Raw genomic sequence first — 16,687 nt, 5'->3', positions numbered from 1 at the left:
CCCAAGGCTGTTACAGGGCCCTGCGTATACACAGGAGGCATTAAAAGAATAAAAATGATAGGAATTGCAACCCAGGCAGAAGCACTTAGGTACTGTGGTCACCTGCCCAGATGAATGAGTGGAGGAGGGGGCAAGGCGTTGCATGCTGGGAAGGTAAGAAGGTGGGGGTGAGGAGCCAGACTGGGATTATCCTGGCAGCCGTTTTGTGGGGGCCTGATCCACTCTCAAACTCGCCAGCAGAGAACAATAGGAGATCCCTGATTTAGAACAAAAGTGCATAACTGCTTGTATGTAGTTTCATAGAGTCAGTTTGGGTGGAGCCATGCCTATGAAACAAGCCACCTTTTTCTTCAGTACACTCACTTTGCGGGGGAAGAAAAAAACCTACCCAATTTTATGTAGTCTTAATGACTTACCAGAAATTGGTATTAAATGGTGGGATAGTTTATCACCTATGACCTTTGTATCAAATATTTCATGTTGGCTGAGTTCATATGCATAACTAGTTATGGTTTATTTAATCCAAGTTTGGGTTTAGATGATACTAAATATACGTGGCTTATAGTTGTGCAACATGCTGGTCTATAACTATGGTTGGCAGTCTCAAGTTCAGCACATTGTTTTTTTAGTCTGTAATAGTGGGCTTTTAGGAATGTGGTACATTTTCCTGAAGTAATGATGTATTTAGCCATTTATTAGGCCAATTAAATGGCACTCTAATTCTGGTCATATCAGCCACTATTAATATAGTTTCAAGTATATAATCGTTTTCAGTTTTACATTGTCATGAATTAGGTCAGCCTTGTCCTGGTCCCTTCTTTGAGAGAACGGAAACAAACCCATCAGCTTCTTTAAAAATATGTATTATTACAGATAACTTCAGGCTGCAAAACACCAACTTAAATTATGTAAAACCTATTCTTTATACCTAATGATAATACTAGTTTGCATTGGCGGTCCTTCACAAAATCACTCATTCTCATGTATTAGCTATGTGGAGTTAAAAGTAGTATTTTAAATGCAAGTAGGATTTAATACGGCCCTTGGCACTCACACCACAAGAAAGGGATAATTAGACCAGCAGGAACTGAACAGTAAAGACCATGGAGAGACACTACATGATCCTCAAACTGGAAGCCAGAAGTAGGACTTTCTTCCGGATGAAGAATTCACATATTTTATAAAGATCTGCCTCAAAAGCAAAACAGAGGTTACCCACTCTGTGGATTCTCTTCTAGCAATAGAATTACCAGTTATCCAAGAATGCTCATGCTCCTTTATTTATTTACTGTTCCCCTTTATGGAGGAAAATGTCTTTAGTTGGTTCATTTACATACTCAACATCCAGATACAAAAATTCATTGCACTAAATTTAATGGAGATCTTGCAACATTAGAAATCTTTCAACATAAAACAGTTTTGTAAAGTCAGCAGGGGTATTATAGTGTCAAATTTACACACTTTAATCCAGGTATACAAAGCAGCATTATACAGCAGCACAAATGCCCATATCTGGGCAACAGTGTTTTACAGTGCAATTGTTTTCAGAGGAAACTCTCCAAAGGCCACTTTTTTTCCTGTCAAGTTCACAAATTTAAACAAGGGACAATATCTAACCTCTAGAATGGTGTAAGTTGGTTTCTCACAGAGGCATGTTTTTGTTAGTAAATTTGGAAGGGGAAGAAAAAAGAATTCTCAAATTATTTAAATTTATACTTCTGGCTAATTTCCCGCCCCCCCACCCCATCTTCAGTATAAGTAATACAACATTTCCACTTGGAAACATCTGGCACAGCAGCTGCTTCAAACTCAGACTTTAGACTCCTCAAAATATTAAAGTTGTTGCTGAAAAGTCTAGAGACTTAGGACATTTAAAACTGTCATGGCTTCTATAAAACACTCAAGGAAAAAAGGCAACATTTGACATTCCTGCTTAGTACCAAAAAGAAAAAAACCTGCTAGACAAAACAGAATCGCAAAGATCTTATGCTTATGTTCAGTGTTAATGGTTGTGCCTGGCAAAGTCAACAGAAACAAGCTGCCTTCTGTGATGTGTCAAAATCTTTTAAGCCAGTTTATGGCACCTTACCATTTCTTAACCACAGGTATTAGAGAAGGTAATCTTTTTTAAAGGCAATCTGGTAACATAAACAACTTCGTTGAATTCAGATTTATAACGTATTCCAGCAGCCCTGAAAAAATGATGGGACATCAAGAATGGGATCCCACCATCCCTCTTGAGGTAACATCAACATGAATAGGAGTTATGCCTCTGAATGTCTGGGCAGCAGCATGCAACAACCATCTGATTCCCTGTCTTGAAACCTGCTGGCTTTGTGAGGAGTGAAGGTACCGCCTCAATCAAAGCCCTGTCAAGCTTGCACCAGCAAAGCAGAAAGATGGGCGCAGCAGCATCTCCTATCTCAGCTCCAAAGGAAGCAAGCCTGTATGGGGACTGAGAGGCCTTTGTGTCTGAGAAGCAAAGCTTCTCCAAATCTGCAAACATACATCTTGTTCTTTTGCATCTACAGTATGATCATAGAGCACCAAAGCCAAAAAAATTTAAAAAGGCAAGAACTTCCCATTTTTCCTGGAAAATCCATTCCAAGTTTAGATGTCCCCCTCTAATACTAGGATGTAATCCAAGACAATTATGAAGTTGCAGTGATTACAACAGCTCCTACATCTATATGATAATTGTTAATGCAATGATCAGGATGTATACAGATGAAACTTGAGAATGGGTTTAATGATTTAAAAAATCCCAAAATGATATTGGTTAATAAACTAACACATCTGAGGGATCCTGGGTGTCTTCCAAACTCACTGGTGGCCTAGCATCACCCCACAAATAATTGACTGCCAACTACAGTAGACCCCAAGTATAGAGTTTACTTCAGAGGTCAGTTTTGTGTGTTGCGAAATTCCTACACAGAATATATTTCTATGTAGAAACCAAGACTTCCTACACATAGATCTTCAAAGACCACAGCTTGCTTAGCATGAAAAATCTATCAGTAGGTAATATATGGATTCTTACATAATACTTTTACCTGTTTAATATATGCTCTACAAACCTTGCAGAAAACTGTGATTGTGATATTATCCAAATTAATAATTTCACTAAGAAAACTTCATTAAAATTAAGAGCAAATGCTATTTTTTTAGACTCCTCCAAGAAGAGATTTGATAGAACATTTTTACTCTCTGATGTATGCCGTGTCGAGGCTTACAGTACAAATAAAAAGTACTTTCTAGAAAGCAGGAGATGCTGGGACTGATGAAATTTTAGCAGCAAGATCTTACCTTGTTTAACAATCTTGGTTATTGTTATGAGAGGCTTAATGCAAGTCTGAACTCTTCCTTGGAAAATGTTGAAAATCATTTAAAAACCTACCTTAAGTAAGGACAATTAAAGTGCTTTCTTGTGAGCATTTCTATCCAGGAGAATTCATATCTTTTAATGTGGGAAGGCATAGGCTTTTCCAAATCATCTTATCTATTACGTTTACATGAGATGAAATGATGGATATGGTCCAAAACAACCAACACACACCAATGGCATTCCAAAAAAGGGGGACAAACTGAGACCCTTTAAGTTTTTGGTAGGGTCTGGGCTAAAAACTCCAGGCACCCACCAGCTGCAACAAAAAGATACACAAAACTCTTACTCTTTGCTGCCTAGTGATCCCGCATATTTTTCCTGCCCAGATTTGGCAACCCTACTTTTTTGCTCTATCATAACAATACCAATTACAGCACTGCCATCAGGACCTAATACCGGTAATTGGCCTGTATGAAATACACAGGAAGGTTTGCTCTCTGGTGCTCCACTATGCTCTTTGTTCATTATACTACAAGGGCCATTTTTGTGTAAGCTAAAGATTCCCCAAGACTAACTTCCAAACAAGGTAGTCTTTCACAAAAGGACAATTTCCAAAAAAGTCCTTGTATAGCTTGGGAACTTTTTGTTTAATACTTTCCAGACTTGCATTTTAAGTAAACAGCTTGATAGGTTGTTACTGTTGCTTTTAACAAAAAAAAAAAAAGAAAAGAAATGATGGGGAAGAGAATCAAGGTGTTCTTTATTTCAGCCAAGGAATTATGCATGCTACAAAAATCATCTTTACTTTTCCTCTATGTAATTCAGAGCTCATTGCACTTTTTTTGCTTGCTTTGTTTCACGTGGCACTTGACTGGTATTCAATTCAATCAAGATTTTCTAAGGTTTTCTTTAAGAAAGATGCTTTTTCTTGCAGTTCAGGCCTACTGTCCACAGTCAATGCTGTTAAAGAGCCAATGAGGACTTCTTTACTTTCTGTGCTCAGGCTTTCCCACTGTTTGGCTTCTACACAGGAAAAGGGAACAGAAGGATATCATCATCATCATCATCATCATCATCATCTACCTTTCTAATCGCATTTTCAGCTAAAATTAGCTCTTAAAATGGCTTATAATGATCAAAATACAATTTTAAACATCAACATGCCAATGCAACATCCCTCTGCCCAACAGGGTTGAAAATAATGGCACACACCTCTTTTTGATGCTCTATAACCCTTACAACAAATCTTTATTACGGTCAAAGACCAGCATAACTCTGTAACTCTTAATCTTTGCTGTAGGACCACTTCAGCTATGTTTATAGAACTTCAGATTGAGGTATAAACTGCAATCATTAAAACCTTGTGTTAACATTTTTATCCATTTAGCATAAAAAGAATCAATCAGAGTTATGGATGCAAAGGAGTCTGAGGAAAATATATCAAAATATTATATCTATTCAATAATTGAGTCATAAGAGTTATGCCTTTTTCCTAATTATAGGCATAACAAATTCTATGAGAAGTAAAGTGTTTGAAGAATGTTGAGGCACAAAGAAAACACCCCTTTAAAATTTACTCTTCTTTTTCTCCAATGAATCAAAATCAGTATCTCTTTGGATGATTTAAGTCCCATACAACATTTGAATAGAGATGTGCAAAATATTCTGTGCACAGCCTGCCTCCCATACAATAGGCGGTTTTGGGTGGTCTAAGCTGAACTGAAATATGCACATTTCAGATGTTTTGGACCGTGTACAGGACAAAATGGGGCTGCCCATGGTTCCAGGCAGAAGTGATTTTGGGGCAGGGGTAAGAGAAAAAGTCAAAACTGGCAACAGCATATGCAGACCTTGGCCTCAGCAGCAGCAGAAAGGTCCCGGGAAGACTGCAGGGGATGGACTGGCTAGAAGGAGGGGAGGGAGTGGGGTGCACTAGCGTTGCCATACTCTCCCTGGAAAATCATGCTGGGACCCCTCCAGATTTTAGTTTGGCCCAAATGTTCTGGAACTTGTTTCTGCCAAATTGCAGTTAATCCAAAACAGACTGACCAAAACTTGAGACAATGGATTGTTCTTTTTTCAAAAGAAAACACATATTCCATTTTGTACATATCCCTACTTTTGAGCTATAACCATAGGCTCAGCAACACATTACGGCAATGTGCAACTATTTGCTATGTGACTGGCAATCACGGGACTGCAGTGCCCACGCCCCCATCTAAAGGTTAGGGCAGCATACCTGACCGAGCTCAAAGACAAATGAGTAACCAGATCTGGTTCAGGACTGGAATTCGGGTTAGGGCTAATGCCTTGTTCCGAGTGTAGCAACCCATTGCATTTATACCAGTTAACTGATTTTAATCATTTTGGCACTATACACAGCATTACTTTAATAATCAATTCCTGAAATGATTGCTATTTTAAAAAATGCAAAGTTCAGCTAAATTTTAGAGCAACGGGCAATCTGAAGTATTTTTGCCATCTGACATGGATTAGAAAGCCTACTGTCATTCAAATTAATTTCTGTTTTCTTCTGATTACCAATATATCTGGTATTCTGGATACAACCAGATGTAATGACAGATTTTGTATGTCCTGAATTTATTTTTTAATGCTACATTTCCTCCCTATTCAAACTCTCCTACTAACTAAATTTTTGACTTGGCTTCCTCTCAAATAAGAAAAATACATGCTTTTAAAAAAATCAAACATTTCAAACAATTTAGTTGCAGAAGAAAATAAAAACAAGCATGATTATGTCAAACAAACAATTGATATGCATCTTAGTTACAAAACAGGAATCAGGTTAGCCAAAACTGTTCTTCAAAACAAAATGGGAAACAATCCTTTCCTCCAGGATTCAGCCTTTGGACCTAATGGATAATCTTAATTTACAGAACCATGACTCTTACCTTCAAGTTTGGTGAGCAGCACTTCTATTACCGATAAAGCTTCAGTTCTTATGGAAGTGTAACTTTTATTCTCTAATGGAATAAAATTTACATTTAAAATGGTGAATACAAATTATGTGTATAAAAATGTAGCTTTATGTCAGAAATACCTGAAGAATTTATATAATTGAGAGTGCCATGCAGAATCTCAATTTTACTTTCTACTAACCCCAATTCTGGCATGGATTTAATAATAATAGACTGTATTATTAATATTATTGCATTACTTTTCCAGTCATAGTAGAAGATTTTTGTTGGAAATGACCTTGTGAAGATAAATACAGTTCTACATATTCAGATGATTTCCAATGACTGATTTATACACTATCCACCTAAAGATAATTGTAACATAGATGATGTGAGTCTCTTTCTGAGCTAAGTTATTCTGTGCCTTGTCATAATGTTTTGGGAACCATCCACTGAAAAGTAATTGGTGGCAGCTAAGACAAAAACTAAATTTGACGTAATTTATATTTTACAGGTAATATGCTTTAATATAAACATAATTTATGTAATTTACTCACTTCTCCTGCTCTCAATCATTCTCTTTTTCTGTCAGATTAACAATTATAAATTGGTACAACTTTTGAAGTCTCACCCAAGGCTTTTGGAGACTGCATGGAGCCCTGGGTTCTCAAATTATCCACCTCTGTCCTGATGTAAAAAAGGGTAGCAGGAACACACAGTCCTCTGCATCATTAATTTAAAGTTTCTTTTTAAAAAAACCTTTTACATCTGCAGTATAAAATGATATACAGACAGAACCTTAATCATATCGACCTACCTCTTCATTCTATGTCATGGACAAATAGCTCTTGGGCTTTATGAGCCAATCTCCCTACATATATGTACAGAGTAAGGAATATGATCTTGATGCAAATATGCAGACTCTGTTGCCAAGGCAACAAGGTTAAAACAATTTTTAAATCCAGAACATCCAGCTAATGTTTGGAAGTGACTCAAAGACCTCCCTAATTCACTGAACTATAAGGAGGAGGAGGAGGTACAGCAAAATCAGACTTGCAAGATTCTGTTATTTAGCCATTCTCAATAAAATAGTTGTGGATACCTTGTGGAGTTAATTTCATGGCTTGGTCTAGGTGAGACAGGGACAATCCTCTCCCAATTTAAGAGTTGGGAAGAAGGAGAATGATCAAATTGAAAACTTCCCTACACCTATCTAATAAGCAGAGCATCCAAATAACAAAACACCTTAAAGATGCAATATAGATATACACAAATCCTGCCATACTGGCCATAGAAGCAATCATAACGCTTGATCCATTGGCTGTCAAAATGAGTCCTTGGCATATTTTAGTTAGTTAGATTTACATTTCAAACAATAAACATTGAGAGAACAGTATTAGAGAACAGGGCAATTTTAGAATCTTACTCTAGTCATATAGGAACTTGTATTAGCCTGGCATCAAGCAAATACTGTTTCCAAGAAGGAGTTAAGGAACACGAAATGTATGAAATAGTCGATTCTCTCCTTTGTTCATTTAAACTTTAGAAAGGTTGGACAAAGAAAGCACATCACTGAAAAGTCATTTACCTAGTGAATGGGTGATGGAGGAACAGGTTTCCAACAGTATTCTTGTCAAAGCCTCGGGGTCAGAGTGTTCTGCTTCAAACAATAACAACCTATCAAATGGAAGAATACAAGCATCACTTTTTTTTCCAAAAAAAGCCCAGGGCCTTGCTGTCTTAAACGCCACCTGAGTGACCTGTGATCATCAGAGGCCTTCCATATGGCTATTGTAAATACCCATGATGCTTCACATTTCGCTATTTGGTGGGCTTTGTGGCGCTTGAAATTTCAATTCCACATACATTCCTTCTTACTTAAAACATGCCAGTTCTCCACGCCAGTCACTGAAAGTAGGTAGGGAGGAGAGACAATGAGATCTCAAAGCTCAGGGAAAGAAATCTGAATCTCTCCATCTCCACACGCTACTGTGAGGGAGGAGGAGGGAAGAGAGAGTGAAGAAGAATAGAAGCAGCGGCTCCAGCACCCGGAGAAAACTCACCCTTGGAAAAAAGCCTTCATGGCTTGGAGAACGCCAAGCTGTACCTTCCACGTACCAAGTCTCAGACGCTCACACATTAACCTGCATAGCTCTTGTCGATAGCAGCCTTTAAAAAACAAGAGATCAAAATATAGACAATCCATACACTGGCAATTCTCAATGCTCAGTTACACGGAGCCTTAGAAGACTTGAGAAGGGCACTTGGGTTGTTGAAAGGGGGCAGGAACCAGATTGTTTTTCCTGTCAGAACTGCTGTGTGTGCTGGTTGCCTCCTCAGTCCCTTATCCTTGCCACCCAGCTATTTTCTGGAGGAAAGTCTCCCAAATAAAAGCCCATTAATTCCAAACAGATTTTCTGTTCCCAGCAGCTTAAATAAATATAGCTTCAAAGAAAACTGAGGATCACAGACAAAGACAGGAACCTAAGAGTAAAGAACAGAATTTGGCTCCTTCCTTGAAATAATCAGATTCCCATCTTTCCCTTTTTCCTGCTTCCTTTCTGAAATTTAAAAAAATGCTTATCCCACTTATTACCATCCTTATATTTAGGTTAAATCATAAGATATTAATATAGTTAACCTTAAAAAAATACAAAGCAAAAGGAGTGTAACAAAACCAAAAACCAATACAATGAAATTCTTTCCTTCCTCTCCCACAATCTCTCACAAAAGCTTTGTTTTAAAGTTAAAATAGTTTAAATTACTGGAATTAAACCTACACTGTGTTTCTGAGTTTTTAGGCCACGCTTTGCCTAAACTTTCAAAGGCACAGAGGAGGGCTTCAACCTGGAGTTCCTTCTCATTTTCATTCTCATTCTCATCCTCACCGTCATTCTGTGATGAATTTGCTCCTATTTTCTCAGGACAATTCTGCAGTGGAACCAGAGGGTGTAAAATTTGAGAGACAGCAAGAAGAAAAAGATGGTTTAGCTTTTATACTCCTCTTTTTACAAAAATTCAGACAGCAGCTCCATAGAATTATTCTACCTTTTGTTATTAACAAAGCATTCAGAGTGACATTCTGAAATGTAGACATTTTATTTACACTTAAACTAACCATGGCATCTCTATTGCAGGCAACCAAACTTGCCAAATTTAATCCGCATACTAATAAAAATAATGATTTCCATCTGATAGTTGATACTATATAAGGACCTAATGTTTTTGTCTTCCAGCTTTATTTTTTTAATCCCCTAGCAGAGGAAATAAAATGAAATCCTCTAGCAGAGGAAATAAAATGAAAATATGATTTTGAAATCACTCTCAGCTGATGATGGTGTATATATATAGAGAGAGAAAGAGAGAGTTGGGGGGGTAGACAAGGACCAAATCCATGTATGGCAGGGACCATTTCCTTACTCTCACAGTCCAGCCAAGAAGTCAGACTAGCAATACTTGCCCCATAAAGAGAGATCCCAAGAAAGTGCCCCTTCACAAATTGTTTTCACAATCTTAGGGTTTCAATTCCCTTCACTGAGGATAAAGTCAGTGAAGGAAATAAAAAGCTAGAAATCAATGCAGAAAAATAGAATTTGATGAACTCTACTAAAATGGAAATGTCCAAAGAAGTGTGTGCGTATAAAGAACACTGCAGACAGCTCTTCTGCCACAGGTGCACTAGCTGACTCCCGTGTGGTCTGCCCTATCTGTATGCAGGACTTGTAACCCATTTGAAAGCAGCATCCTTCAAAGAGGAAGGGAGAGATACAAAGGGGTGATTCAATTTATTGTTCTCCAACACAGGATTGAGAGTGATTCTTCAGAAACAAGGAGTACCAGGGAACTAGTAATTTCTGGCTTCCTACACAGGAATTTCATGCTATTCATATGAGGCCCTTCTGCTATATCGTTGTAGCATCGGCTGGTAATGCTATAAATCACTAGTGTGAGAAGAGCATGCTAGTTCTTCCTTGGTCAGACTGCACAGTATTTTTTGTAAAGCAAGAATGAGCAGCAAACCAGTAAGTCAACTTTGTGTTCTTGCTTTGACTCCAGTGGGGGATCTTAGGCAGAGCACTTGGTTTCAGCTTCAGACCTCCTCCCCTCTATTCGCAACATAAAGTAACACCAGCCAGACTTACAAGGCTTTTATAAGGATACAGAGAACTGAATAGTTCACAGAACTAGATAAATGCAACAATGTACTAATACTAGTATTATTAGTGATATATGATTCAAATCCAAGGAGGGCTGAAGGATCACCTTCTTTATTACTGGAAAAATTATGTCGGTCAGTTCCTGGAACCTGTTTTCTTGTGTAGCCTTCAGCACATCAGCCGTACACCGGAGAGCCACAATCTTGTATCGTAGGTTTTCTTTGCGGCATTCTTTGAACATTGCCTGTAGGACATCATCAACACTGGGCTGGTTGGGCAAAGACTTGCACAGTTCCGCACTGAAATCAATAAAGGATGAACAGGGCGTGACTGATCAATTTGTCCCCTTGACACTTATGCCAAGCCCCTTAATTTATGTCAACTTAAGTATATTCCCTTTCAAAATTTACATACTCCCTTTGCTCATGGGTACTCAAACCTGTCAGATTACTCTGCAGACAGCTTGGTATTTTATTTTATTTTTAGTAAAATGCTTTGAATTTTTGAAAAAGGCAGCATATGAACACTGGAAAACATACAGTTTACATGTTCTTATCCATCTGGAATGTCCAGTTAGCTATTTTCATCCTTCCCCTAATGAAGATAAGCTTCTTCATATATCATCTGCGCCCATACGTATTCTAATTCCAGCATCTAATACTTTTTTCCAAATCCATATCCTACAATTGCACCAGTCAAGCCCAACAAGAAGAAGCAATTCATTTGTAACAATCATTATTTCCTTTACGTGGCTTTCAGGAAAACATATCTTAAGGGGGAAGTCCAAAAAACAATAAAAATAATTTTATCATCAACAACAAATCATTAGTATATTGGGGTGGGGAAAAAAACTGGAAAAGGGTGTGAAAGGAAGAACTAGAATGAAATATGCTGGAAAGGGGCATGCCTACTGGCACCTTAACAACTGCATTGCAATGTTTTGTTTTGAGCACCACTTAAATGATCCAAACACACACACACGCTGGAATTAGCAGTAACTGTAGTTATTGGGACAAAATAGCAAAATGTTTTATTGCAACAGCTTTACTTGCAGAGAAAGCACTGCAAAATTTAAAGAACATTTAAAAATCAGGCAGGTATGTTGTGTGGGACAGATAATTTTTGGTGATTTCAGGAATGAATCTTGAGGAAACAATGAACATAGAAAAGGAAACAGGTGAAAAAAGAAAGGGTGTAAATAGGACAACTGCAGGGAGAAAAGTATGAGTCTGGTATGAAAAAGAATTAGAAGACAGATTAATAGCCCCAAAGAAAGAATGGAAAATAGACATAAGGAAAGATGGTTTTTGGAACAAAGTGCAAAGGATTATTTATTTATTTATTTAAATTTATATCACCGCTCATCTCCCCCAGTGTGGGACTCTGGGCGGTTTACAATAAAATGACACTAAAAACATAACCACCTAAATTACCATTAAAATATAAATAAAAATAAATGTAAAATCTGAGTGGAGATGGAACACAATCACTAAGAGGTGCTATGGCGACAGCCATGCCCAGGTGGAGCTATCGTTCTCCCCCTCTCAAGCAAGGCAGCAGAACCAGGTCTTAAGTTTCTTCCGGAAGTCCGAGAGCGAGGAAACCCGTCTCAACTCCAGGGGCCAGGTATTCCAAAGGGCGGGCGCCACTGCAGAGAAGGCTCGCCTCCTGGACCCCTCTAGATGAAATTCCTTTACTGATGGGGTCTGTAGCATGCCCTCCCTGCCTGACCAGGTGGGGCGGGTCGATGTAATGGGGATGAGACGGTTCCTCAGGTAGCCTGGCCCCATGCCATGTAGGGCTTTAAAGGTGATAACCAACACCTTGAATTGGACCCAGAAGCAAACTGGTACCCAATGCAGCTCGCATAACAGTGGTGTCACATGGGCTGATTTTACCCAATAACTGTCCGCACAGCCTCATTCTGGACCAGCTGAAGCTTCCAAATGCTTTTCAAGGGTAGCCCCATGTAGAGCGCATTGCAGTAGTCTATATGGGAGATGACCAGGGCATGAGTGACTGTTGGGAGGGCATCTCGGTCCAGGAATGGGCGTAGTTGGCGCACCACCCAGAGATGTGCAAAGGCCCTCCTGGCCGCGACTGCCAGCTGCTCTTCGAGCAGGAGTCGTGAGTCCAGGAGTACCCCCAGGTTCCGCACTGGCTCCGAATGGGAAAGTGCCACCCCATCCAGAACCAAAGATGACAACTTCCTGGAACCCGAGGGGCCATCCATCCACAGGCACTCTGTCTTACCAGGGTTCAGTTGAAGCCTGTTGATCCCCATCCAGGCCCCCACAGTCCCCAGGCATCTGGAAAGGGTGGAGACCGCATCACTTACTTCACCCGGGATGGAGATATATAGCTGAGTATCATCAGCGTATTGATGATACCTCATCCCATGGTGATGGATGATCTCACCCAGCGGTTTCATGTAGATGTTAAATAGGAGAGGAGAGAGTACCGAACCCTGCATCACCCCACAGTGGAGGGGTCGAGGGCCGGATCTCTCCTCTCCTATCACCACCGATTGGGAACAGCCCTGGAGGAAGGTGAACCAGAGCAAAACTACACCGCCCACCCCCAACCCCCTGAGCCGTCCTAGAAGGATACCACGGTTGATGGTATCGAAAGCCGCTGGGAGATCCAAGAGAGCCAGGATGGATGCACTCCCTCCATCCCGCTCCCGCCAGAGATCATCCATAAGTGCGACCAATGTGGTCTCCGTCCCATATCCTGGCCTGAAACCTGACTGAAAGGGGTCCAGATAATCCGTTTCCTCCAGAATACTCTGGAGCTGCAATGCAACCACTTTCTCAACCACCTTCCCCAAAAAGGAAAGGTGGGAGACAGGGCGAAAATTGCCCAGTATAGTGGGGTCCAAGGATGGCTTCTTGAGGAGGGGGTGTACCAGCGCCTCCTTAAAGGCAGCCGGAAATACCCCTCCCTCAAGGATGCATTAACCATCGCCTGGACCCAACCACAAGTCACTTCCCAGGCTGATTTTATCAGCCAGGAAGGGCATGGGTCAAGCTGACAAGTCGTTGCATTCATAGTCTGGAGAATCCTGTCCACTTCCTCAGGCCCAACAGGATCAAACCATTCCCAAATAACAGGGTAAGTACATTCCCCTGGCATCTCCCCAGACTCGCTTCACGCTTAGTGCCCAACTTAGAATGGATCTGAGCAATTTTATCCTGCAGATGCTATGAAAGCTCCTCTGAACGGCCCTGTATGTTAGAATGCTACAGGCATATATGGAATTACATTAATGGGAAGTATGAAAAAAATGCTCGGTGGAATGATGAAATGAAAGAAGCTGGGGATGAAGAAAAAATGCATATTAAAAGAACAATTGCTGAAAAAAAAGAAATATAATTTATATAAAAAGTTGCAATGAATGTAGTAAAAAAGATCAAGGAATAGTAAAAGTCAAAAGAGGCAATAAAAAAATGCATAGCAGTGTTGATAGAAATAAAAAACTGTTTTGGAAGTAGCTGAAGAGGGGTAAACAAGGAGCCTCCAGGAGAGTGAATGGAACTAAAAACTTAAGTGATTTGGGATGAAACTGATGTGAGAGAATGCTAGAAGGAATATTTTAGGAATCTGTATAGAAATGGAAGTCAAATATCAAAGAGTGGAAATATCTATGAAAGTTAATGTCCAAGAAAAAATTGACAAAAAGAAGTCATAAATGCTTGAGAATGTTGAAAAATGATCAGGCTATAGGTGTAGATGGTATAACTGAGAAATGTTAAAACTGGTTTCATCTGTGTGTGAAGGCTGCTTCTGTCACTGATTGGAATACTGCCATTACTGTTCCCCCATAAAAAAAGGAAAGGTAGTAAGCAGAAATTATAGGGAATTAGTTTGTAAAGTGTGCTTGGGAAGGTCTTTGGCAGATTTTTGACTAAAAGGCAATGGGAAGTGTCACTGAGCAAAATCTGGGAAGTGTGATTCAGCTTTATGCTGGACAGATTATTGCTCTTCAGCAAGTCATTGAGAAATGATTGTACAAAATAAAGTTTGTTTGTTGATTCAGAGAAAGCATACGATAAAGTAAATAGGATTGAATTATGGAGTATTTTTTACAAATGTGGAGCTGAAGCTTCATTGCTGACTGCACTAAGAATAGTATAGTATCTGTATAAAGCAACTGAGAGAAAAAAACAATGCTAAGTAAATGGCTCAACACTGAGCAAGGAGTGATATCCCCTTGTCTGTTTAATGAATGTTTGGATATCTGTATAAGGAATGCTTGTGAATATGGTAGAAGTGTGTTGGGACTGTGAATGTACATGTATTTTGAGTGCAGACAATGATTGTTCCTTCATCCTTTTTATTTAACATCCTTTTGTTTCTCCATTTTTTAAATTTATTTTTAAGTTTATTTACTTATTTAGGTGACTTTGAGTCAGTTTGTGACTTCTGGTGACCGCCTGGACAAGTCCCTGCAGTTTTCTGGGCAAGGTTTTTCGGAAGTGGTTTGCCACTGCCTCCTTTCTAGGGCTGGGAAAGAGGCTGGCTTTGTCCCTAAGGCAGGATTAGAACTCACAATCTCCCATTTTCTAGCCTGATGACTTAACCACTACAGCAAACTGGCTCTCATCTTTTACCCCAACTTCATTTCATTCCTCCTGTCAGGTACAAGAAATCTCCTAGTTCATTTCCACTAAAAATAATTTTAAAAATACTTCCTATATTTCTAGAATGACAGAGATTGTGATAGTACCTAAAGCACATCCCTTCAGTACTTTTACAGCAATCAGTGAGGAAATTCATCTCACCCCAATTGTTTATACAGTGAGAAACTTTCAGTCTAGGAGATGAAATTTTTTTACCTGCATGAACAGACAACGCTGGCAATTGCTTTCAATAGCTCTTCCTAAAAATATTATAAATAAGACAAAAAATAATTTTAGCATGTGATTTCTATATTGCCCCCACGAAAATTTAGAGCTGTCAAGTATGCAAGTTATACATCCTTTATCAACACTTGATTGTGAATTATAACGATATGCAGTTGGGGGAAGAACCAGAGGGCAAAAAAAAAAAAAGTACAACAGTAGAGCCAACTCAGCCTGACTTACATTACTGTCTTTACATTTATTTCCATAAAATACTTATCAGCTCTTCTTTCTACTGTAAACTTATTTTTCCCAATTAGCCCCACGGTGTTTCATTTTAAAATCAAACACTGACTAGTGTATTAATGATTCTGCAAACACAGATCCATTAAACCCTCAAGGGTATTCCCCAACACATTAGAATTTATTTGACGAAGACATGCAAATTACAGGCAGTCATAAAAAAGGAAGAAGGAAATGCAAACAATTACAGTATCTTTTAATGTCCATTCCTAAACCACGGGACAACCCACTGTATAGGACAGTGTTTTTACCTTTCCAGTCCATGTTCTTCCAGACAGACCTTGCAGCAGAGCCGTGAGCACCATGCCTAAGTGTGGAGGTACTAGAGCACCAGTTTGCTTTGCTATAGATGCCATGGTAGCTGCTCCTTGTGCTTTCATCTTCCAGGAGGGAGACTGCAAAGCTTTCTGAGTAACTGCGATCAATTCCTCCATATACAGCCTAATGCCACCGTAGGTGCCTATGTTTCAAAACACATAGCATTTGATAGAACGAACAAGAGAGCAACAAAAACTGATTTTAATACAGGTAGCCCTTACTTAACTAGGGTAACTGGGACCGGAATTTCCGTTGCTAAGCAATGCGGTCGTAAAGTGTGACATCAAGTGACTGCATTGCTTAGTGACAGCAATCCCAGCAGTCCCCATTGCTGTCGTTAAGTGAGGATTGCGGGTCGTTAATGGGGAAGCCCGCAGGAAGTTGCAAGTCCCGGGCAGTTCACAAGCAGGCTGGCAGGCAGGCGAGTACTAGGGAGTGAGGTGGGGGAGGTGCTGTGGCGAGTGTGTGTGGGCTGCAGAGGAGGTGCTACTGCACCACATGAGTGCATATGGGCTGGGGAGGGGGTGCTGAGGTGCCATGCAAATTTGGCTGGACAGGGCAGGGGGGGCTGTGGTGCGAGTGCACACTACAGAGTTTACAGAGTACGAGATCCTTGAGATTGCAAACTCCTTAGCAGGGCTCCTCGGGAGAAAAAGTGGCAGGAGCAACTTGCAACCTTCCCCGCTGCTTCCCCACTGACTTTGCTTGTGGGAAGCTGGCATGAAAGGTTGCAAATGGCAATGATGTCACTGTGGGACACTGGAACCATCGTTAAGTGTGAGCCAGTTGCCAAGCACCCAGGTCACGATCACGTGACTGGGG

At 39.9% G+C, this 16,687-nt stretch overlaps 1 protein-coding gene across 1 annotated transcript in view; it reads right to left on the bottom strand.

Annotated features, from left to right (window-relative positions):
- Window positions 1-1,357: 1,357 nt before the first annotated feature.
- Window positions 1,358-16,687, bottom strand: part of ECPAS (Ecm29 proteasome adaptor and scaffold) — a 75,628-nt gene continuing 60,298 nt past the window's right edge. Inside the window, exons 42-49 of the mRNA XM_063294977.1 lie at window positions 15,799-16,007; window positions 15,239-15,282; window positions 10,507-10,699; window positions 9,024-9,174; window positions 8,307-8,412; window positions 7,832-7,920; window positions 6,238-6,309; window positions 1,358-4,348 (exon numbers count right to left, since the gene is read on the bottom strand). Coding sequence (XP_063151047.1) covers window positions 4,209-4,348; window positions 6,238-6,309; window positions 7,832-7,920; window positions 8,307-8,412; window positions 9,024-9,174; window positions 10,507-10,699; window positions 15,239-15,282; window positions 15,799-16,007 — 1,004 coding nt within the window. The 3' untranslated portion in view covers window positions 1,358-4,208. The remainder of the gene's footprint in view (window positions 4,349-6,237; window positions 6,310-7,831; window positions 7,921-8,306; window positions 8,413-9,023; window positions 9,175-10,506; window positions 10,700-15,238; window positions 15,283-15,798; window positions 16,008-16,687) is intronic.

The sequence above is a fragment of the Candoia aspera genome, chromosome 2 (genome assembly GCF_035149785.1).
Source record: "Candoia aspera isolate rCanAsp1 chromosome 2, rCanAsp1.hap2, whole genome shotgun sequence".
NCBI lineage: Eukaryota > Metazoa > Chordata > Lepidosauria > Squamata > Boidae > Candoia > Candoia aspera.
The sequence above is the reverse complement of the archived record's forward strand: the minus strand, read 5'-3'. Positions and strand labels throughout refer to the sequence as shown.